The sequence below is a fragment of the Schistocerca piceifrons genome, chromosome 3, assembly GCF_021461385.2.
Source record: "Schistocerca piceifrons isolate TAMUIC-IGC-003096 chromosome 3, iqSchPice1.1, whole genome shotgun sequence".
NCBI classification, from domain to species: Eukaryota; Metazoa; Arthropoda; class Insecta; order Orthoptera; family Acrididae; genus Schistocerca; species Schistocerca piceifrons.
Window position 1 is genome coordinate 298,523,163 of NC_060140.1, and position 24,624 is coordinate 298,547,786.

The 24,624-nt window shown below is 42.4% G+C and overlaps 1 protein-coding gene across 1 annotated transcript in view; it reads right to left on the reverse strand.

The window, feature by feature from the left end:
- The window catches only part of LOC124789559 (potassium voltage-gated channel subfamily KQT member 5), a 506,704-nt gene that overhangs the window by 122,094 nt on the left and 359,986 nt on the right, over window positions 1–24,624 (reverse strand). The window contains exon 9 of the mRNA XM_047256963.1: window positions 22,063–22,364. Coding sequence (XP_047112919.1) covers window positions 22,063–22,364 — 302 coding nt within the window. The remainder of the gene's footprint in view (window positions 1–22,062; window positions 22,365–24,624) is intronic.

Here is a 24,624-nt window from a genome sequence, read left to right on the forward strand (position 1 = left end):
AGAACGAATGGTCGCATGAAGACTGGGTTGCGGATGGTAACTTCGCATTACCGGGTCGTAAGACCATCGTGTTTGGCATATTGCTCTGGTGCATTGTACTACATCTGCAGCACCAATTCGAGCAGCATTTGGCACCGCAATGGCTCAACGAACTGTTACAAAACGGTTACTTCCAGGACAGCTCTGAGCCAGACGCCATGTGGCATGCATTCCACTGACCTAACACTGCTATTTGCGACTCAAGTGGTTTCAAGAGAGAGCCGACTGAAGAGGGGTTTCGAGATCTGTTGTGTTTATGATGAAAGCTGGTTCTGCCTCGGTGGCACTGATGGCCAACCTGTCTGTGCGCCAGACGCACTGGACCTTCACGAGGAGTTATGGTCTGGGGTGCTTTTCATATGACAGCAGGAGCACTGTCGTGGTTATCCCACTCATCCTGATTGCAAATTTGTACGTCAATCTGGTGATTCAATCCGTTCGCTGTCGTTCTTAAACAGCATTCCGGCATTTTCCAACAAGGTAACATTCGCTCACATACCGCTGTTGTAACCCAAACTACTCTACAGAGTGTCGACATACACTACTGGCCATTAAAATTGCTACACCAAGAAGAAATGCAGATGATAAACGGGTATTCATTGGACAAATATATTATACTAGAACTGACGTGTGATTACATTTTCACTCAATTTGGGTGCATAGATCCTGAGAAATCAGTACCCAGAACAACCGCCTCTGGCCGTAATAACGGCCTTGATACGCCTGGGCATTGAGTCAAACAGAACTTGAATGGCGTGTACAGGTACAGCTGGCATTCAGCTTCAACACGATACCACAGTTCATCAAGAGTAGTGACTGGCGTATTCTGACGAGCTCGGGCACCATTCACCAGACATTTTCAATTGATGAGAGATTTGGAGAATGTGCTGGCCAGGGCAGCAGCCGAACATTTTCTGTCTCCAGAAAGGCCTGTACAGGACCTGCAACATGCAGTCGTGCATTATCCTGCTGAAATATAGGGTTTTGCAGGGATCGAATAAAGGGCAGAGCCACGGGTCGTAACACATCTGAAATGTAACGTCCACTGTTCAAAGTGCCGTAAATGCGAACAACAGGTGACCGAGACGTGTAACCAATGGCACCCCGTACCATCACGTCGGGTGATACGCCAGTATGGCGATGACGAATACACGCTTCCAATGGGCGTTCACCGCGATGTCGCCAAACACCGATGCGACCATCATGATGCTGTAACCAGAACCTGGATTCATCTGAAAAAATGAAGTTTTGCTATTCGTGCACCCAGATTCGTCGTTGAGTACACCATCGCAGGCTCTCCTGTCTGCGATGCAGCGTCAAGGGTAACCGCAGCCATGGTGTCCGAGCTGATAGTCCATGCTGCTGCAAACGTCGTTGAACTGTTCGTGCAGATGGTTGTCGTCTTGCAAACGTCCCCACCTGTTGATTCAGGGATCGAGACGGGGCTGCACGATCCGTTACAGCCAAGCTGATAAGATGTCTGTCATCTTGACTGTTAGTGATACGAGGCCTTTGGGATCCAGCACGGCGTTCCGTATTACTCTCCTGAACCCACCGAGTCCATATTCTGCTAACAGTCATTGGATCTCGACCAACGCGAGCAGCAATGTCGCTATACGATAAACCTCAATCTCGATAGGCTACAATCCGACCTTTATCAAAGTCGGAAACGTGATGGTACGCATTTCTCCTCCTTACACGAGTCATCACAACAATATTTCACCAGGCAACGCCGGTCAACTGCTGTTTGTGTATGAGAAATCGGTTGGAAACTTTCCTCATGTCAGCACGTTGTAGGAGTCGCCACCGGCGCCAGCCTTGTGTGAATGCTCTGAAAGCTTGTCATTTGCATATCACAGCATCTTCTTCGTGTCGGTTAAATTCGCGTCTGTAGCAATTTTAATGGCCAGTAGTGTAGTTGCCTTGGACTGCTCGATCGCCGGATCTGCCTTTGATCTTGCAAAGTTCATCACTTAAACATGTTACCTAGAGAAACATATTCCAGAAATTTCCTTAATTTACATTAATTATTTTTTTATGTGCGATTGTTTTTCTTTCATTGTTATGTTTGGTCACCAGACCAAAATTAAAAAGCTGAACTGTCTTACTAAAGCATACAACATTACAGAAGTGACTGCAAAAGTGCACGGAAATACAGGGAAACAGAAAAAAACTGTAACATCTTTTCCAGACACTGAGATTCGAGTAAAATTTCTGAACAATTGCGCAGGATATGCTATTATATTGCGTGGTAGCAGCAGAAGCACAGTATTCCCAATACATATGAAACTACTACCTTCTAATGACTCAAAGATACCAACAACTAATTTAATTCTTCTGTGATAGTTGGAACTGAAAATGGTGAAGTTCTTGTAAAAATACATAAAGAGTTGTTTTTTTCCACAACAATGGTGCCAAGAAAATGTCTGTTCTAACTCAGTACAAACACTCTTAGTCCAGTGTAGAGAACCAGGGTAAAGTGTATTTGCAAATTAGACACTGTGGGAACTGTATTTGTGTATTTGTGCGTTAGGTACTCCTATTAGAAGATGATCCTCACAGATTTCCTGATAAAGTGACTCCAGATAGAATCACAACGTAACGTCAAGAATACATCGTCAAAAGCATCAGACCAATCGAAAGACGTTTTGTGTCCTCAAGTAGAACTTGAACCTGTGCCAAAATCAGAAAGCAGATGTAAAAATTGATCAAGGAACTTCATTTATTACAGAATATGAGTATGCGGAGACGGGAATGAGATGCTATGAGAATAATTTGAAAAAAGAATGAAGGACCAAAGTAAAAGAAAAGTACCTCGAGCAGACGACATTCCCAACCTAACCTAATCTAACCTAACCTAACTTAACCTAACAAACGTTACTGAGATCCTTGGGAGAACATACCACCACAAAACTACTCCATTTGTGTGGAAGATGTATGAGACACACAAAATACTCTCACAGACTTAAAGAACAAACAAACGAACACCATACAAACAGTCTCGAAGGCCTGAAGGCCCAACGGTACCGACTGGCTGCCATCTCATCCGCAACATGTAGGCATCACCAAACGTGATACAGATGGGCATGTGGTCAGCACACCGCTCTCCCGGCTGTCGTCAGTTTTCGTGACCAGTGTTACTACTTCTCAGTGAAGTAGCTCCTCAATTGGCCCCACAAGGGATGACTGTACTCTATTTGCCAACAGCTCTCGGCAGACCTGGACAATGACCCATCCAAGTGCTAACCAAGCTTGACAACGCTTAACTTCTGTGATCTGATGGGAACTGGTTTTACCACTGTGGCAAGGCTGTTGGCCAACTTCCAGAAAAATGTTATAATTCTGATTCCAAAGAAGGCAGCTGCTGGCAGATGAGTATATATATTGTATACAATTACTTTTCCTCTTTAAGCAGAATTTAATGCTGTTCTTTACGTTCAGCGTAAGTTTATTGCTGGATGACCAATTATGAACATTATTCAGGTTTTTATCTGCTTTCTCTACTAGAGTTTTTGGGGTTTTATCTGTATTTACAATATTTCTATCACCAGCAAAATGAACTTTTCCCCTTTGTCTGCAAAGTCAGTGATGTACGAGGTGTGGCTAGAAAAAAACCGGACTAGTACTGGTGGAACAATAAAACGAATGCAATAAGGCTGAAAGTCGCGTGGCCTGTCACGTGACTCTCGCTCCGCCTGCTGCTCGAGTTTAATCTGCCTCCTGCACTCTGTCTGCCCGTGGCGTCTGTTTTAAGTAGTTGACGTTTTGTCTGTGCGTCGGAAAATGTTGAGTGTACAGAAAGAACAGCGTGTTAACATCAAATTTTGTTTCAAACTAGGAAAATCTGCAAGTGAAACGTTTGTAATGTTACAACAAGTGTACGGCGATGATTGTTTATCGCGAACACAAGTGTTTGAGTGGTTTAAACGATTTAAAGATGGCCGCGAAGACACCAGTGATGACACTCGCACTGGCAGACCATAGTCAGCAAGAACTGATGCAAACATTGAAAAAATCGGTAAACTTGTTCGACAAGACAACAAGTCAACTCCTGTTAACTCAGACACTGCTCTGATTGTTAAACGGCGATCTTGTCGAACAAGTTTACCGATTTTTTCAATGTTTGCATCTTGTTTTTGCTGACAATGGTCTGCCAGTGCGAGTGTCATCAGTGGTGTCTTCGCGGCCATCTTTAAATCGTTTAAACCACTCAAACACTTGTGTTCGCGATAAACAATCATCGCCGTACACTTGTTGTAACATTACAAACGTTTCACTTGCAGATTTTCCTAGTTTGAAACAAAATTTGATGTTAACACGCTGTTCTTTCTGTACACTCAACATTTTCCGACGCACAGACAAAACGTCAACTACTTAAAACAGACGCCACGGGCAGACTGAGTGCAGGAGGCAGATGAAACTCGAGCAGCAGGCGGAGCGAGAGTCACGTGACAGGCCACGCGACTTTCAGCCTTATTGCATTCGTTTTATTGTTTCACCAGTACTAGTCCGGTTGTTTTCTAGCCACACCTCGTATATAAAAAACAACACTGGTCTTATGGTGCTGTTCTGAGGGAGAAGTAGGTTCTTGTAAAGAATTATTAAAAACAATACTGCAGTTATTGAATAAATCATAGACTACATAGGATTAGATCAATGAGCAAATTAAAGCGTAAGTTTCTCTGTAAGCAAGAAAATTACTGTTACTGAATAAATAACGTGACCTCACCCAGCTCTACCAACTACGTGAATTAGGCAGCTGCCAAGGGCGCCGAAACTTGGGCAGTGCCAAATTTTGGATGGCAATATAGAAATATTTCATAAATTGGATTTCCTGTCTCTTTTGTCTTTATCTATTTTGCCTTATGAGCAGCAAATATAAAGAACAAACAGTTACATACACCACTGCTTGGCAATGACATACAATGCAGATGTCATGCCCTAATAAGCAGCAAGTGTGTCCGAGAGTGCAACCAGAATCTGAGCTATGGTGGGACAACTTAATTTAGTTTCGTGGAACGTGTAGGAGTGGTAATAACAAGCACAATTTTTTACAAAATAAAACTCAGAACGACTGAAAAACTTTGTTTGTTAATCACCGTGAAAACTAAGGTATGATCTAAATCTTTCCCAGTGAATCAACTGTTTGTATTGCTCTCTGGTGTCCAATCAGGTTTAGTCGTTTACAAAAAATGATATTTTGACTGTGTACCTTGTAATAGTCTACAGGTAACGAGCCATCTTTGTTACAGTGTGCTTCCTTTCTACTGTCACGACTCCCCACTCCTTCCCAAAGCAAATAGAGAAGAGGAATAGAAATATCTTCACTACCCATCATGTCGGGTGTAGTGAAGGGAATCATGATCGCCGGGTGCTGGGCATGAAATCCGATCGCTCAGTGCTTCTGCCAACCTTGTCAGGCACGGAAGCCACTGTTGGCTGACATTGTGACTTCAGCTCCAAAATAACTAACTTTCTTGAACTTGTTCTCATGTCTATGTTTCTTCTCTTCAGTGATGACAAGAGATGAAACAGATAGCTGTTTGGTTGGATACCGAGTACCAGATGTCTCACCATCCTGTAAAATGGCCGATCACTGCCACGGAGTGTGTCATAACATGTGGATCAAGGTAGTTCGCAGAGGACAGGTCCGATCAATAGAGTGGTTTTGGGTAATTACGGGCACTGTAGCCGGCCGGAGTGGCCGTGCGGTTCTAGGCGCTACAGTCTGGAGCCGAGTGACCGCTACGGTCGCAGGTTCGAATCCTGCCTCGGGCATGGATGTGTGTGATGTCCTTAGGTTAGTTAGGTTTAATTAGTTCTAAGTTCTAGGCGACTACTGACCTCAGAAGTTAAGTCGCATAGTGCTCAGAGCCATCTGAACCATTTTGAACGGGCACTGTCGTAAACAAGTGAAGTGATCAAATGACATATAGATTGACTGACTTTATTAATTGGGGAGGGGGGATTGTGTTTTAAACTCATACAGGAACTTCTGGTAAAACAACATAGGTTCACTATCAGGCCACTTGGAGCGCTGCAAGTTTATCAGTCCATCATCTCGTTGTCTTATTGGGTGATTTCAGATCTTCCATATTTGTTTTCTGTTTGTTTTTTTCCTTGTAGTAAACAGAAGCTTGTTTTACCACTCGTGTTCCTGATTGGAACTTCTTCAGAGTAAGTTACTGCTCTCTTTGAAATGAATTGTAAATGTGTCGCTCACAACCACAATATTGCGTGGAGTAAATGTTTCCATATTTATTATTGTTCCTTATAAAACAGAAGCCGGTTTCATTCCGTGATGTTCTGTGGACTCATGTACATTGCTGATGACTATGCATCTGTGTGAACTGTTAAGTTTAAATGCAGTATTCTACTTTACTTTTCTTCCCATACATATTTCGTACTTTCTCATAATTAATGGAGAACTTCATTTTGGGAGCATTTGGCAGAAATGGTATTAAACTTCATTATATCTTGTCGTGGAATCAGTATATAATTCTGCAATGAGTGGAGTTGCTTCTTGCCACTGATATAATTTGTAGTATTAGTGACCAATTCCGTCATAAGATGCTGCCGTGGAGTTCTCCATTAAATCTAACAAAGTACGAGAAACAATAATAAAGTTCATAGCCTACAATACAACGCAACTAAGTCGAGCAGTTCACACATTGGTTTATAGGCAGTAACAATTTGGGAGGAGGGGCTATATGAGTCTACTGAATGAACACCATGTGATGAAACCAGCATCTGTTTTATATGAAACAAAACAAATAAACTAGCATTTACTCAGCACAATATGCAAACAAAAGCCAAGAAAAATACGAACAATATGCTTGCAATGCAGTTCAAAGAATGCAATACAGATAAGAAGCCATATCACGAACACAATGCGATGAAACCAGCTTGTCTGTATGTCACGTCAGATGATTTTTAGGTTTTGACATGTACTCAATGGCAGTTATTCCACATGATAATCGCCAAACGGTCGAAACTGCAATATTGGGTTTTACAAATTATTTCAAAATCGACGGCGACAATGACGTCATTTACAAAATTTAACTTACGAGATGTTAATCTTGTTTTTTGATTGAGATTTCTCGAAGATATTACTTTGCAAGGTCACAAAAAACTTTCGCTTTCCAGACATGCGCTTTGCTACAAGACAACAAGGTACACCCGTAAAGAATAAACGAAAAATGTTGTGATCTAAATCGCGTATTTCGAATTAAAAACGCAGATTTTCGGACAGTATTTCCTTGTATTCCAAATTCACTCCCAGGCCACCTGGAGCGCTGCTGTCGTTTTCTCTTTCCAGTCATAACATGGGCCTTGCACGTCTTAAATTTGTTGCTAATTGCGATCATTTTTACGTGTTGTTTTTTTAGCTTACTACTGACAATAATTTGTTGGTTTTCTGATAAAGAAAGTTTCGCCTGTTTTGAAATATTTTGATGTAAGCAGTGACAATAATAAGTTTGGCATTTGTTTGTTGTACGGAATTCAAATTTTCCGAACGGAGAAGGCAAAAAATCTGTTAGTTATTAGCTTATCTTTTCTTCTTTTATTTTGAATTGCTTTGTTACACTGACCAACAAGGCATTTGTCCATAGATATGATGAGTAATATCGTTAATTGGGCACCTATTTATCGAGCACTTGGTTTAATTAAACTTGATTGGGATGAAAATACGTAACGTGCCTCATATCCAATGAAATATTTTTATTTGTCTAACGTTTGCTTCAGCTGTGAAAAATAATTTGAAAATGAAATATCCAGATAAATTCCAAGCAGTTAATAAAGGTACAGCCACTGTCACGGCTACACAGTCCTTAGTAATATCCGGTACAAGGTAGACTTCAAAACAGACAGAGAAACAGTAGACTATGATAGTATCGATTGAAAAAAAAAACTGTTTTGGAAACGATACAAAAGCCAAAAAATATCATTATTTAATAGCAGAAATGATTACATTAGACAGTGATCCATCTGCGTCTTAGAAAGCACCAGATTTAAAAGACCTCTGGAAGAAGCTTTGTCAAGCTGTAGATACATTTCCCCAAAAACAGTTCCTGACATTTGCGACACAACTTACGAGAAAGAAAAGAAACATTAAAGGTGCTCTATCAGTTTCTGGAAGTCTGATATATGGAACCTGTTTTCTGACCATCACAACTTAATGGTTGTCTTCCGAATTCCAGCTGGAACATGTAGTTCTTGCTATGAAGTCTTTTCTAGGTTCTTACAACGGAGATAATAGTAAGTGTGATTAATACTATTGTAGATCGATGAGACATTGACCAAAGCCAGTTCGCTTCAGAGGGTCGTAATTGGGTAACTGAATGTCCAGTAGTAGGAATGGTCACTACTGGTAGAGGCGAGCGGTCTACCCAACGGGAGGCCCTAGTCACATTACATTTACTCCTCGCGATGCCCTTCAGTCATTCGAGCCTAGCTCCAGAAAAACTATGGGCGGTTCAAAATGAGCTAAATGTAGCGGAGGATCAGTGGGTGCAAGATATCAGCACGATGTGGAATTCCACATTTTATATGGCAGAGAGCCTATTGGAGCAAAGACGGGCTATGTAGCTGTATGTGGCTGATCATGATACGGCTACGTCTCATCAGTGGTGTTAGGTGGAACAGTGGCTTAAGGTTTTGAAGCCCTTTGAAGACATAACAGAAAATAAGTTCGTATCTATCCTGCATATCCGAAGTAGTACCACGTGTTGTGTTATTAAATAAGTGTTTAGATAATGATTTTATTTATTTAGCGTATGATACATAACAATTGCAATAACATATATAATACAATACCACAAATACATTTAAATACAATTTAGATCTTTATATCTAAGCCATTGATCCAATCCACCACTTCGGAAGTAACCAGGTTCGAATCCACTAGATTTCCAGGGAAAGCACGGAGGGGGCAGTCCATTGCTATATGATTCATTGTTTGTGGAACGTCAACACAGTCACAGTATGGGGTGTCCACCCAACCTCATTGATGAAGAATCGAAGCACTTCTTCCCATACCACATCTGAAACGGTTAAGCTTGGTCCAAGTGTATCTTGGCAAGACGAAACCATTGGGCCTTACTGTTGGATCTTCAGCTTTCAAGATGCCCTGCGGAGTAGAAGATGTCCATTCTTTCCGCCAGCTGTCTTTGTGGTCGAAATGGTTGCTTAACAATTCCATGGTCATTTTACATGCTGGTTTACGGGACTTCCACCTGGACGATTCTGGCTGCCTCACATCTTCGTGAATTGGGAGTGACAAGTTATTCAGAATTCTTGACCACAGATGACCAAGATGTTTTTGTCTTCTGATGTGAGGAGGTCGTATGTTACACAACACCGGCAGCCATTGGACTGGAGTAGCAAGTAATGTTCCAGATACGATACGCATAGTGTGACGAAGTTGAATGTCCACAAGGTGAGTATGACAGCTATTAAGCCATACTGCAGAGCAGTACTCTGCTTAGGAATAGACGAGTGCTAGAGCAGATGTTCTCAATGTGTTGGCGTCAGCTCCCCATGATTTACGTAATTGGGCTTTATATGTTATTGTCCTTTCCAAAGTCATACCCAGATATGTAGACGCGCCATTGAACCGTAATGCTTCCCCTCTAAAACTGACTCTTGATTGGTATTTTGAGAGCCTATTTTCCAGGTGAAAAGTAGATATTTCACTTTTGTGAGGGTTCGTTTTCAAACGCCATTTCTGAAAGTATTCATCCAGGAGTACATGGTCTTGGTTGAGGGCATTCTCTGCTTCTGCAAAATTAGTGCGTTGAACAGTGAGGTTGATATCATCCGCTTATATGAATTTGCGGGAGAGTGTGTTTAGGCAGATCATGAGTGTATAACGTGACAAGTGCTGGAGAGAGGACCCAACGTTGTTGTAGACCATTACTCAATTTGCGGAATCGGCTTCTGCTGTTTTCTGAGTAAACTTGAATTAGTCTGTTACTTAGCACATTTTCGATTAAAGTTGATATCTTCACAAAGGGGACCACCTTGATTAGTTTTAATAAAAGAGCTTCCTTCGAAATGGTGTGGTAAGCTGCCGTGAAATCAAGGAAGACAGAGACGCTCTTCAACTTCTTCTCAAAATCAGCTTCCACGAAAGTGGACAGTGCTAGGACTTGATCACTGCAAGTCGCCTTTCCCCATACCTAATATTAATGTTACGTTGAGCCAAGAAGGCACCACTCTTGTTCGATACTTTGCCGACTTACAGTATTACGGTATTTACGCCACGGATTCATCCTCTTCGTCAGTTTTTATGTAGAGGGCCTGCACCTTCTGTCTGAAGGCACCTCGAATGTGGTGTGGTCACATGGGTGTTAAAGGCTTCAAGAGTTCCTCCAGCCACCTCTCTGCTCCCTAGCATCCAATTTAGATAATGATGAGAAAGTACGAAGACCCCTGACTTGCCAGACATGAGGGTGTTGTTGAAAGCTGAACTAGAAAGCCGATCCAGCTCCTTAAATGAAGAGTCAAATTTCTTGACTGCTATCTTTCTAGATACAAAATTCAAGCCATACCCTTGAAGCTGAAATCTGAAAGAGTTCGGAGGAAGATCGTGCAAAGAATCTTCCACCAGTAGTAGTTCATCCACAATGCCTACTAAAATAAGAAGAGCCGACGACACTGAAATTTGAGCTCAGTCCCCTAATTTGTCTCTAGTTCAGTACAACTACTAATTTATTTTTTTATTTTTTTTAATTAATAATAAATGGTGTTTTGATTTGAAAAGATTGTGGTTGTATTTATGTTTAGGATATCTCACGGGGTAGATAAAGTAGAGTCAGTTTCATCAGAGTTTCATAATTTATTGAAAATCCTATATCCACCGCATATTGACGTATTATCCAGTATCTGACTGGATAGCAAACTTTAGCCAGATAACAGATAATTGATGCATATTCGTTTCATCTCTAATGGCGGCTATTATCAACAAAGGAATGGCGTCGCCATGAGGTCCCTCTATCATAGAGGATATTGAAGAAAAAGCCCTAAATAAATCTGCACCGAATCCCACATGCTTCTTCAGATATGTAGATGACTCACATGTGGTGTGGTCACATGGGTGTTAAAGACTTCAAGAGTTCCTCCAGTCACCTCTTTGCTCCCTAGCATCCAACTGGACGAGGATCTGGAAGGGAATGGAAAATGCCAGTTTCGGACGTCCTAGTCAAGAGCAAAGAAGACGATACATGGAACACGGTGTGTAGGCTACAGGAAAGCCGCCCATACTAGTATGTACGAGCATGCCTCCAGATGCCATCATCATTTACAGCTTGAGGGTGTGTTATGACTATGTGGGCTTCACTAGTCCATAGGGCCAGTGCACTGTGAGACAAAGAAGGCCTAAGAAGGCAACTTATTCACCTTGAGGACGCATTGAAGAAGAACGGATATATTGGGAGACAAATCTGAGGCGCCTTCAGACAGGAGGTGCAGGCCCTGTACATAAAAATTGACGAAGAGGATGAGGCCATGGCGTAAATGCTGTAAGCCGGCAAGTATCGAACAAGAGTGGTGGTATCTTGGCTCAACGTAACAGCAATATTACGTATGGTGAAAGACGACTTGTGGCTCTGTAAGCCGGCTGTCTACCGTATTCCATGCCAATGTGGTAACACGAGCTTTTTAAATAAAACACACTTATTAATATTCTACAGCTTTAGTCTTGATGTCAACATATTTATTTCACAACTTAGTCACCCTGGGGACGAAGACATTTCTCCCAGTGAGACACCAGTTTGTTGGTACCGTCACTGTAGAATGTTTGACTTTGTTGTGAGAGTCAGAACCTCACCTCTGATTACACCGCTTCATCACTGTCATAAAAAAGTCCTCGAAGATGTTCTTTAAGTTTCGGACACCGATGAAAATCGGATGGGGCTAAATCTGGACTGTATGGAGGATGATCGACGGCAGTGAACCCAAGGCGTCGGATTGCCTGTAGATGTCGCAGCGTTCATGTGTAGTCTGGCATTGTCATCTTTAAGGAGAGAGTGCTCCGTATGTGGACAAAAAACTCCTCGAATTCGTGCTTTCAGTTCTTTGAGGGTATCACAATATCTTGCAGAGTTCATGCCTTGAACATGCCAGAACACTGAGAGCACGATTTTACATGATGATGGCATGGTCTTGAACTTTTTTTAAGTCTGTGTCCTTTGTGGCGGAACTCCATTGATGCTCTCTGTTTTCGGGGTTAAAATGGCGATCCCAGCCTTCATCACATTTCACAGTGTTGTTAAGGATCCCATCATCCTTACCATCAAAACACAAAAGAAACTATTGACAGATGTCTAATCACGTCAGGAATGAGCATTCGAGACATTCATGGTGCACATAATTTTCTGTACTGTATTTCTGCAATGATGGCCTGTTCAGGCTGTCGTGATGTGCCACCCTTATCTCAGAGCTGTGTCTGTGTTGTTGTTGTTGTTGTGGTCTTCAGTCCTGAGACTGGTTTGATGCAGCTCTCCATGCTACTCTATCCTGTGCAAGCTTCTTCATCTCCCAGTACCTACTGCAACCTACATCCTTCTGAATCTGCTTAGTGTATTCATCTCTTGGTCTCCCTCTATGATTTTTACCCTACGCTGCCTTCCAATGCTAAATTTGTGATCCCTTGATGCCTCAAAACATGTCCTACCAACCGATCCCTTCTTCTAGTCAAGTTGTGCCACAAACTTCTCTTCTCCCCAATCCTATTCAATACCTCCTCATTAGTTACGTGATCTACCCACCTTATCTTCAGCATTCTTCTGTAGCACCACATTTCGAAAGCTTCTATTCTCTTCTTGTACAAACTAGTTATCGTCCATGTTTCACTTCCATACATGGCTACACTCCATACAAATACTTTCAGAAACGACTTCGTGACATTTAAATCTATACTCGATGTTAACAAATTTCTCTTCTTCAGAAACGCTTTCCTTGCCATTGCCAGTCTACATTTTATATCCTCTCTACTTCGACCATCATCAGTTATTTTACTCCCTAAACAGCAAAATTCCTTTACTACTTTAAGTGTCTCATTTCCTAATCTAATTCCCTCAGCATCACCCGATTTAATTCGACTACATTCCATTATCCTCGTTTTGCTTTTGTTGATGTTCATCTTATATCCTCCTTTCAAGACACTGTCCATTCCGTTCAACTGCTCTTCCAAGTCCTTTGCTGTCTCTGACAGAATTACAATGTCATCGGCGAATCTCAAACTTTTTACTTCTTCTCCATGAATTTTAATACCTACTCCGAATTTTTCTTTTGTTTCCTTTACTGCTTGCTCAATATACAGATTGAATAACATCGGGGAGAGGCTACAGCCCTGTCTCACTCCTTTCCCAACCACTGCTTCCCTTTCATGCCCCTCGACTCTTATAACTGCCATCTGGTTTCTGTACAAATTGTAAATAGCCTTTCGCTCCCTGTATTTTACCCCTGCCACCTTCAGAATTTGAAAGAGAGTATTCCAGTTAACATTGTCAAAAGCTTTCTCTAAGTCTACAAATGCTAGAAACGTAGGTTTGCCTTTTCTTAATCTTTCTTCTAAGATAAGTCGTAAGGTTAGTATTGCCTCGCGTGTTCCAACATTTCTACGGAATCCAAACTGATCTTCCCCGAGGTCCGCTTCTACCAGTTTTTCCATTCGTCTGGAAAGAATTCGCGTTAGTATTTTGCAGCTGTGACTTATTAAACTGATAGTTCGGTAATTTTCACATCTGTCAACACCTGCATTCTTTGGGATTGCAATTATTATATTCTTCTTGAAGTCTGAGGGTATTTCGCCTGTCTCATACATCTTGCTCACCAGATGGTAGAGTTTTGTCATGACTGGCTCTCCCAAGGCCATCAGTAGTTCTAATGGAATGTTGTCTACTCCCGGGGCCTTGTTTCGACTCAGGTCTTTCAGTGCTCTGTCAAACTCTTCACGCAGTATCGTATCTCCCATTTCGTCTTCATCTACATCCTCTTCCATTTCCATAATATTGTCCTCAAGTACATCGCCTTGTGTCTGTGTTAGCCGACTGTTTTCTCTGATGAGTTGATCAACTAGATTACAACGAGTCTCGTCGGTTGCCGTAAGCAGTCTTTTATTCTCAGATCTGTCGCACGTGTTGAGGTTAATGCCACCTCATCAGGAGCATGAACAACCGAACGCTGCACGTCACTGATGTCGTTACAATCATACCATACACAGCTTTCATTCTTCTATGGATTTCAAATGGAGCCTTGTATTCAGAGGTTTGAAACTCGATTACAGCAAACAGTTTCTGACACAACGGCATAGTTACATTACACATCGTCAATTCAGTGCCCTCTAGTGGCAGAGAGTTGCAGCTTTTGTCACCGAAGTGGGAAAGTCGACCGAGTAATACGCTTGACATGTAATACGTCAACCGATTTTGAGAACAGAGTAAAACGTTCAAATCAGTGTGGGTTTAGGCCTCTTAGAGGTTGTCAGGACAAGATCTTTAGCTTACGGCCTATAATGGAGAAGTGTTATGAGTGGAACAGGGAATTGTATCTATGCTTTATAGATCTAGAAAAGGCATATGACCGGGTTCCTAGGAGGAAGTTATTGTCTGTTCTACAAGATTATGGAATAGGAGGCAAACTTTTGCATACAATTAAAGGTCTTTACATGGATAGTCAGGCAGCAGTTAGAGTTGATGGTAAATTGAGTTCATGGTTCAGAGTAGTTTCAGGGATAAGACAAGGCTGCAACCTGTCTCCACTGTTGTTCATATTATTTATGGATCATATGTTGAAAACAATAGACTGGCTGGGTGAGATTAAGATATGTGAACACAAAATAAGCAGTCTTGCATATGCGGATGACTTAGTTGTGATGGCAGATTCGATTGAAAGTTTGCAAAGTAATATTTCAGAGCTAGATCAGAAATGTAAGGACTATGGTATGAAGATTAGCATCTCCAAAACGAAAGTAATGTCAGTGGGAAAGAAATATAAACGGATTGAGTGCCAAATAGGAGGAACAAAGTTAGAACAGGTGGACGGTTTCAAGTACTTAGGATGCATATTCTCACAGGATGGCAACATAGTGAAAGAACTGGAAGCGAGGTGTAGCAAAGCTAATGCACTGAGCGCTCAGCTACGATCTACTCTCTTCTACAAGAAGGAAGTCAGTACCAAGACTAAGTTATCTGTGCACCGTTCAATCTTTCGACCAACTTTGTTGTACGGGAGCGAAAGCTGGGTGGATTCAGGTTACCTTATCAACAAGGTTGAGGTTACGGATATGAAAGTAGCTAGGATGATTGCAGGTACTAGTAGATGGGAACAATGGCAGGAGGGTGTCCACAATGAGGAAATTAAAGAAAAACTGGGAATGAACTCTATAGGTGTAGCAGTCAGGGCGAACAGGCTTAGATGGTGGGGTCATGTTACACGCATGGGAGAAGCAAGGTTACCCAAGAGACTCATGGATTCAGCAGTAGAGGGTAGGAGGAGTCGGGGCAGACCAAGGAGAAGGTACCTGGATCCGGTTAAGAATGATTTTGAAGTAATAGGTTTAACATCAGAAGAGGCACCAATGTTAGCACTGAATAGGGGATCATGGAGGAATTTTATAAGGGGGGCTATGCTCCAGACTGAACGCTGAAAGGCATAATCAGTCTTAAATGATGATGATGATGATGATGATGATGATGATGATGATGAGTAAAACGTTCGGAGGCATTACTTCTCAGCACGTCCTTGTAAATCAGGCGAGCGGTACTGACATTCAAAGAAAGGTTTCAGGCGCATAGGAGAAACGCGGAAGTCAACAAACGCACAAAATCGCCAGTTGCGGATTGCTGCATAGCTACAGAGGACTTAATGAAATATGAACAAAATGAAGTGCTAAAACAGACCTTGTCGTATTGTGACTGTGATTTAAAGGAGGTTGTAAAGATACGAGTGGCCGATGGACTGAACAATAGAGAAAGTGGCTTTACTCTCAATAAAGCGTTGGACCCAATGATCAGCCAACTGAAGTGGCAACGTCGGCCGAGAGTAACTTCAGCACCCGATGAGGGAGGGCGGAAGCTCTGGGAGACCGCAGAGCACTGGGCCTCGGGTCCTTCCACAACTCACCCCACCGACGCAACTTGCGGCCTGGTAGGGAGGGATAAAAGATGCGGAGCAATAAGGATAAAAAGGAGGCGTTCATTCAGTAGGTATCACCAGAAGATGATGCCAAGGAACGCTGTCAAAATATGATGTTTCGTAAACGACTTCACTCATCTGGAGCAATACAAACACCAATTACATTAATGCTGCCACTTTATGGTAAGTACCTACTGTCTACAATGAATTATCTGGTTGAGAGATTTGTTCATATTTTTTTTTTTTTTTTTTTTGGTCACACAGGTAACGATCTGAAATATGCGAATACTTTCTGTATTCATACGTTTAGTTGTTTTGACGCAAGGAAAAAATTGTGAATTGAAGGTACAATGTTACTTCAAGCTTTTAGAATCCATACGTATCTGGAATATCAATTCCAAGAAAAAGAGCGGAGAAGAGCGAAATAGTTTTGAGATTTCACGACAGATAGCTCTGCATATACCTGTTATGAGTCGATATCCAGTACATGTTCATTTTTTTCAAGACATAACACCAAATTCATACGTCCGTCCGTGTGGTGGGGTAGGTTCAGTGTTCCGTTTGAGAATATTTTAATTTTTGGTAATAGGGGTGGTGGAGGGGGATATTGCTCTCCTCTGTAACTCGCTGAGTAGACTACTGGGTGTGCCTGTGCTACGGCTTTAATATATCACGTCACGCATCATTTCTCTGCCAACAAAGTAGAATGGAGTGCAGCCCAGCCACTTGTTTTTATGTAATTGTTTAATTCTTAAGAAGATACGGACGTGTGATTTAAAATTAGGACGTGATATCAGCGAAACTTTGTGTTGTAAGACATTTAATTCATTTTACCATATAGTTCCTGAATACTGATAGTTTTCAGTGGTCGATTAAGGTGCATTAGCGAAATGTAGTTCCAGACTTCTCTGAGAGCCTTTTGTGGCGCGGCGCGTTTTAAATCGTTCTTGTGAGATTTGAAATTATGACTTTGTTGTTAAGACTCGAACGTTTGGAAAATAAAAAATTAAAACTTGGAAAACTCTACTTAAGGAGACTTCATGAATTACGCTTCACCAGACGTGCATTAGAATCATTCATATACGAGTAGATGCAGCAAAAGGAAGAATCTCTATAATTTTTCGTGCCACAATTATTTCTTGGAAGTCTGTGGCTTTTTTTATTTCAAATGGTTCACGTTCTTTCAGGCTCAATATTGGGTAGCACACCATGTCGATAAGGATATAGTCTCTACAAGAACCTTGGAATATGTCTAGCGTAGAGCTCACACAATTTAACTCGGCCAGTGTGCAGAAGAAGCTCACGCTCCTCCTGACCAGTGGGAGATTTCATCCAATTATTGAGAATGGGCGGCTGCCGACCTGTGTACTTGGAGTGTTGCTCTCTCTTTGTTACGTAGCAGGGCATCGCAGTCTTTGAGTATCACAGGTGCAGGGAAAGACCTTTATAATTAGGCACGCGGGATTATATGCAACGCTATTAAATTTTTGTCGGAAGGGACTAACGAGGAAGCAAAATACCATTAAAAAGTGTTCTTGAGAGGCTTGCATGAACCGCTAACTATTCCAGTAGCGCAATAAAGAGAGTAAAAAAAAAGAGGTGGAAAATGCAGCTACAAGTACTTGCCAACGCATTACTTCAGGAAAGTCGTGGTAGAAGAAGGAAATTTTATACGAGGTTAGGCTGAAAAGTAATGTCACATGCTTGTAGAACACAAACAAAAACAAGTAGGAAGATAGGACAAAAAGGACATTAAAGCACAATTCTTAAGTTTCGGAATCATATATTTATTTTTCAGCATAATCACCGTCAAGATTGACACATTCCTCCCAACGTATAACAAGTTTTGTTATTCCGCCACTGGAAAATTCTTTCGACTTATCTCAAACCCAAGAGTTGGCAGCTGCCTTCACATCATCGTCCGATGATTATGACAGCCCTTGAGGTCACTCTCGAATAGAGGAAAAATCGCAGGGCATAAGAGCGGGGACGAAGGTGTTTGTGGAATCGGTTCAGAATTCGGGTTTCGCAGTTTCTCTTAAAAAGTGCCGAGAAATAGGTTGTTCTTAATATTTGTCACAAATGTATCGAGATAATCAGCTTTGAAGTTTTAGAGGGACCGTCTTAGATACAGTTGAAACACAAACACACACTCGATGTACAGAGGAATTGGTAGCGTAGTATCTTTGTGAAACATATAGTATATGGTTCGATGGTTCAAATCTTGTCTGAGTTAGTTTTTTTGGTGGCTCAATTTGAAATACCTACATCTCGTAATTGTAAAATTCATCATCATTTTTTATGAATAATGCACGTCTTCTTATTTTTAATTGCATACTGCACGCGAAATTCCTATATTCATTTCAAATATGAATTCTCAATTATCGATATTTTATGAAAGACTGTTAACAAAGGTTGCTTAAACTAAGAAAACGTAAGTTTAATTTTTAAGGCAAAAATGAAAAACCAAATAGTCTTCATTTGGACTATGTCCATTGTTTTATACCACAGATGTAGATATATGTCGCTGAGACATGAAAAACAATCATTTTCACAGCATCAAGCACACCATACAAATGCTGCATTTTTACATATGCCACTGTACCATTACAATATGAATCCAATAGAATTATCCGCAGCCAAGTTAAGGGATTTGGCCCGAGAAATAACAAGACTGTTAAACTGACAGAAGCACAGGAACTAACGCACGTACCTTTTTCACAAGTCACTGCCGAATGTTGGCAGGATATAGAATGACAAGTCATAAAAGAAGAGGAGAAAATGCGGCGCCTGGTTCGCTTCGTGGATTTTGTTGTTAATAGACTCGTTATCAACGTAGCAGGTGACAATTCCGGTACTGCAATGTATTTCTCGCATTCGGATAAGGAAGGAGCTAGGAGATTACGAGACGACTGACTGTAATACTTTCAGCGGCTTCAGTATGCTACAGGACGGTGAAATCTCTGCAGTATGCTTTTGCATCGCACGTAGCTCGCTCAGAAAAATTACCCTGTGTTTAAGTTAGGAATTTTAATCACTCTTGTTTGTAATTACAGTACTATGTCAGGTGAGAACAAGAGCATTTTCTGCTTTCCAGCTGATCACCTAAGAAGTGCGCGGTAGTGCTGGAGTTTTACCAAATATTATTTATGTTCTTTAAAAATTAAATGACATTCGATGCTTCATTGTTTCTTTGCCCGTATCTTTTTACGTCTGAACTGCTATTGCTCACACTATTGCAGACTAGTAGGACCAGTGGTTGGCCAGTGCTGTCCAAGTTCCATGCTCCATAAAGCTGTTGTCCTGCACATTATCGCTCAGTCCACGTGCGTGTAACACAGCATAAAGCGTATCCTTATGATCGTACTTCACTGCGCTGGTCACAACTTGGCTTCCGCTCCACGTGAAACGAAATCCAATGAGATTCAAGCAAACGCGGAAGAATACATGGCATAATGTTTACGTCAGGTTTATTCTTATGATGAACAGAGTAGAGAAACTCTACATTTTCCGAATTAATGGTCCTATAGACATAACCTGTTAAAACGATCGTTTGCAGACGCGCTAACTGAAACTTACATGTTACGTGACATGAATTTTCTTCTAAATCTTTCTTGGCTTGTTGAATCCAGCGACAAGTATTCAATCGTTCAATGTATGTTAACGTTTTATGGGTAAGTCTTGTTTCTTGATTTACTGTATTTCTGTCATTTCGTTAAATTCTTATTGTTCTACTGTTGTTATTTTTACTAATTAAGGCTCACTGAGTGTTACTGAATCAATTTTTGAAGCATTGTTATTGTTGTATCATATATCTAAACAAGGTAGAGTGCCTAAGTAGCTAAGCCGGCAAACTGTACTTGAGTTAACAATTATGCCACCAACACTGCTCACTCTGGTACTACTTTAGAGCTGTAGTTGCTTATTCATTGGTCGCAAAGATATCTGCTTGGAGTATTCCAGTTTCTACTGACTGTGGATTAGGGTCAGATCGCGGCAGTGAGACAAGCAACCAAGAATTATATTATTTGACCCTCTAGGTGCCAAATATAGTCACGTAACCCAGTTAGTTCCTGTTAGGGTCTGGTCTATAATCCGCTTTGTCGAATGGAATGTACTGTGGTAATAATATTGTGTGTTCAAGGACAACACTGAAGAACTTTTCTGTCAGTCTTATAGATTCGCCACTTAGGCATATCGTTAAAGGGTTTATGTCCCATGGATGTTCCGTAGGGTTCATGTCGGGCGATCTGGGTGGCCAAATCATTCGTTCGAACTGTCCAGAATGTCGTTCAAACCAATTACGAACAACTGTGGTCCAGTGACAGGGCGCATTGCCATACACAAAAACGCGATCGTTATTTTCGAACATGGAGTCCATGAATGGCTGCAAATGGTGTCCAAGAGGCCGAAAATAACCATATCCAGTCAATGAGCGGTATAATTGGACCAGAGGACTCAGTCCATTCTACGTAAAAACAGCCCCCACCATTTTCGAGCCATCATCAGCTAGCACAGAGGCTTGTTGACAACTTGGGTCCATGGCCTTGTGGTGTGTGCACCACACTTGAACCCAGCCATCGTCTCTTACCAACTGAAATCGAGATTCATCTGACCAGGGCACGGTTTTCCAGTCGTCTAGTGTCCAACCGATATGGTCACAGGGGAGGCGCTTGAGGCGATGTCGTGCCGTTAGCACAGACACTCGCGTCAGTCGTCTGTTGCCATAGCCCACTGACGCCACAGGTCGCGCAGTGTCCTAACGGATACGTTCGTCATGAAGTCCCACATTGATTTCTGCGGTTGTATCACAGAGCGTTGCTTGTCTGTTAGCACTGACAAGTCTAATCAAACAACGCTGCTCTGTGTCGTCAAGTGAAGGCCGTCGGCCAATGGTTTGTCTGTTGTCTGAAATTTGGTGTTCTCAACATACTCTTGACACGGTGGGTCTCGGAATATTGAATTCCCTAATGGTTTCCGAAATGGAATGTCCCATGCGTCTCGTTCCAACTACATTCCGCTTTCAAAGTCTGTTAAATCCCGTCGTGCGGCCGTAATCACGTCAGATGCCTTTTCACGTGAATCACCTGAGTACAAATGACAGCTCCTCCAATGCACTGCCCTTTTGTACCTTGTATACGCAATACTACAGCTACTTAAGTATGTGCATATCGCTATCCCATGACTTTTGTCACCTCAGTATAAAACTACTGTTATTTCTTGGGAAACTAAACGTAAAAAAAAAAAAAAAAATGCTGCATGTGTGAAAACCTGGACAGATGTAGGAGCAAGTTACATAAATAAATAGATAAGTAAAAAATTATCTTTCTGGCGTCATTAGTTGGGCATCTGAGTGCTTCATAAATTTTCTGTCAATTGCATCTGTTTTGCTTTGGCATGTACACTGTTGATTTCTTGGATCCTACAAGTACCTACGATACCTATATTCTTTTGTCACCAACATTACAGTCTCTCTGGCTCATCATCGCTCTCGCAACTCATGTCAAAAGAAAAAAAGGTTCGGAGCTAAAGCTGCAGACCAGCGAATGCTCTGTCCACTGCTCTCCCCGAAGCGAACAGGACGGGAACTTCCTTTGACGGTTCACTGACAGACCGACAAGCTTCCGTACATGAGTAACCACCAGCCAACGCCACAGTTACACCACCGAATGGCGTTCACTAGCAGATTGCCTGCCGTTGAAACCAGAGACAATTTTCGTTCGCTTGTGGTGGTTTGTGTTCGCCCCGGTGTAAACCAGGCTTGTAGATAACAGTCATCAGTTGTTGTTGTTGTTGCTGCTGTTGACCGCGCGACCACTACAAGACAAATCTTAAATGATTTGTTATTTCACTAGAGACTAAGGAGCGGAGTGTGCTGCTTACCTGAGGGTGACGCGCTTCCGGATGCGGTGGCTGAGGTCGGAGTGGCCGCGCTGCATGGTCCGCACCACCGCCGTGACGTCGGTGAAGCTCTTGGCGATGGGCGTGTTGGGCTCCGACGCCTGCTTGTCGATGAGAATGGGTTTGGGGCGGAGCGCTGGCGTAGGCGGCGGAGCGGGCGGTGGCGCGGGGGCGGGCGGCGGGGGCGGGCCCGAGTCCGTGGGCAGCGGCAGCGCCAGAAGCCGCTTGCGGTCCTCCAGGTACATCTCGATCAGCTGGTCCAGTTTCATCTCGATGTCGTCCACCTGCGGCCCGGTCACGGACAGTTCCAAATGGTTCAAATGGCTCTGAGCACTATGGGACTCAACTGCTGTGGTCATTAGTCCCCTAGAACTTAGAACTACTTAAACCTAACTAACCTAAGGACATCACATACACCCATGCCCGAGGCAGGATTCGAACCTGCGACCGTAGCAGCAGCGCGGCTCCAGACTGGAGCGCCTAGAACCGCACGGCCACCGCGGCCGGACGGACAGTTCCAGCATAAGGCTTACAACAACGTGTGTAAGAAGGAAGTATGGTGTATGAAACGAAATTTGTGACTGGATTGAAGATTTCCTGGTAGAAAGGGCGCAACAAATTCTTTTGGATGGGGAGTTGTTAGCACAAGTAGAAGTAGCTTGAGATGATCCCCAGAGAACTGCATTGGGTTCTGCACTAAGGCTTCATTTTACCCGTCGGGTGGGACCCATTAGGGAACATTTTCTGGTAACCAACCCTAAAAAATAAGTTTTAGAGGAATATTGGAATTAAGAACCTACAACGCAGCAGTTAAGGTTTAGTCAGTAAAAAATTAGCCCTGTTGTTAACTTGCCACTTCCGAAATTTTGAAAAGCGAGTCTCCACCGGGTCGACTCCGCTTCGTGGACTGGCTATGAGCAGTGGTGAACCAGACAGCTTGGATGTGGCTTTTAGATGATTTCCCATGTCCAGTTGGGTAAATACTAGACTGGTACCCTCGTTCCACCTCATGTACACGCTATGCAAACACTTAGAGGTGTGAGGACGGGTCATAAGTTGCGCTTGGGTATCTGAGATGGTCGAGCACATACCAGCGAAAGGCAAGGTCCCAGGATCGAGTCCTGGTCTTGCACGCAGTTTTAATCTGCCAGGAAGTTTCACTTAGAGAACGTTCTCACATTTATAGATGAGATTTACTCTGAGTGCAGACAGATAGAGCGCACAAATTCCGCCCGTGGGGGGGGGGGGGATGAAGGGGGGGAGGAAGGGGGGGAGAGAGAGTGATGGAATCACGAAGGGCATCCAAACAATAATTTAGCTAAAGTTGCCAAAACTCATATAAAAATGGGCGTGATGTGTGGCTTATGAGCAGTCGCTCGACCATGAAATCCAAGTTTTCTCACCTCCAGCCTGTCATAGTACTTGCAGTGGATCCTAATGCAGTTTGGAATTCCTGTATGATGGTCTGGATAGATGCCTGCCTATTACACATTACGACCCTCTTCAACTATCGGCGGTCTCTGTCAGTCAACAGACGAGGTCGGCCTGTACGCTTTTGTGCTGTACGTGTTACTTCATGTTTCCATTTCACTATCACATCGGAAACAGTGGACCTAGGGATGTTTAGGAGGGTGGAAATCTCGCGTACAGACATATGACACAAGCGACACCCAACCACCTGACCACTTTCGAAGTCGGTGAGTTCCGCGGAGCGCCCCATTCTGCTTTCTCACGATGTCTAATGACTACTGAGGTCGCTGATATGGAGTACCTGGCAGTAGGAGGCAGCACAATGCACCTAATATGAAAAAGGTATATTTTTGGGGCGTGACCGGATACTTTTGATCACATAGTGTACGTAAAGGTGCACCATTCACCAAAACTTCAGTCTGCTTGGAAACGTCGTAAAGGAAAGACCCCTGTTTCTTCGTTTTTCTGATTAGTGACAAAATTTTTTTATCGTAATTTCTTTTGTTCTGGTGAATCTATAGATCGAATTGAGGCGTAGCTTATGGAATTTTTCGAAAGCGTGGTTAACTATGGTTGCACTCATGTACCACAATTCTTTGTATCACAATGCTTTGTTTCTGATGTATTGCTTTGTATGGTTTCTGATATCTCTTTGGGGATAGTTATCGTAATTAGGTTGGTCCCAGTTGGCACAGCCTTACGCAAAGATTACATCGAGTAAGGAATGCTCCACAATATCAAGTCCTCTTCATGACCCTCAACGCATTTAAGTGTGCGTTTTTGTGAAGTTCTATGCTCGTCAGTATACTGGGAAGATTGTTGAAAGCGATGGCAACGAAATTCCCGTGTTCACGATCATCAAAAGAGGAAAAAACCGAAGATGGCCAGACTAGCATGATTCAGTTTGGTACGACCGTAAGTAAAACTGTGAGAAAATTGAACCCACCAGTTCAAATAAATGAGCCGACAAATCCTACATTCGTGGTTGCTAATTTTATTTAAATAACTGCAAGTAGCTATAATAATAACTGGAACTTATTTTTCTTCAAGAAATCATTGTTTGTTAAAACATTT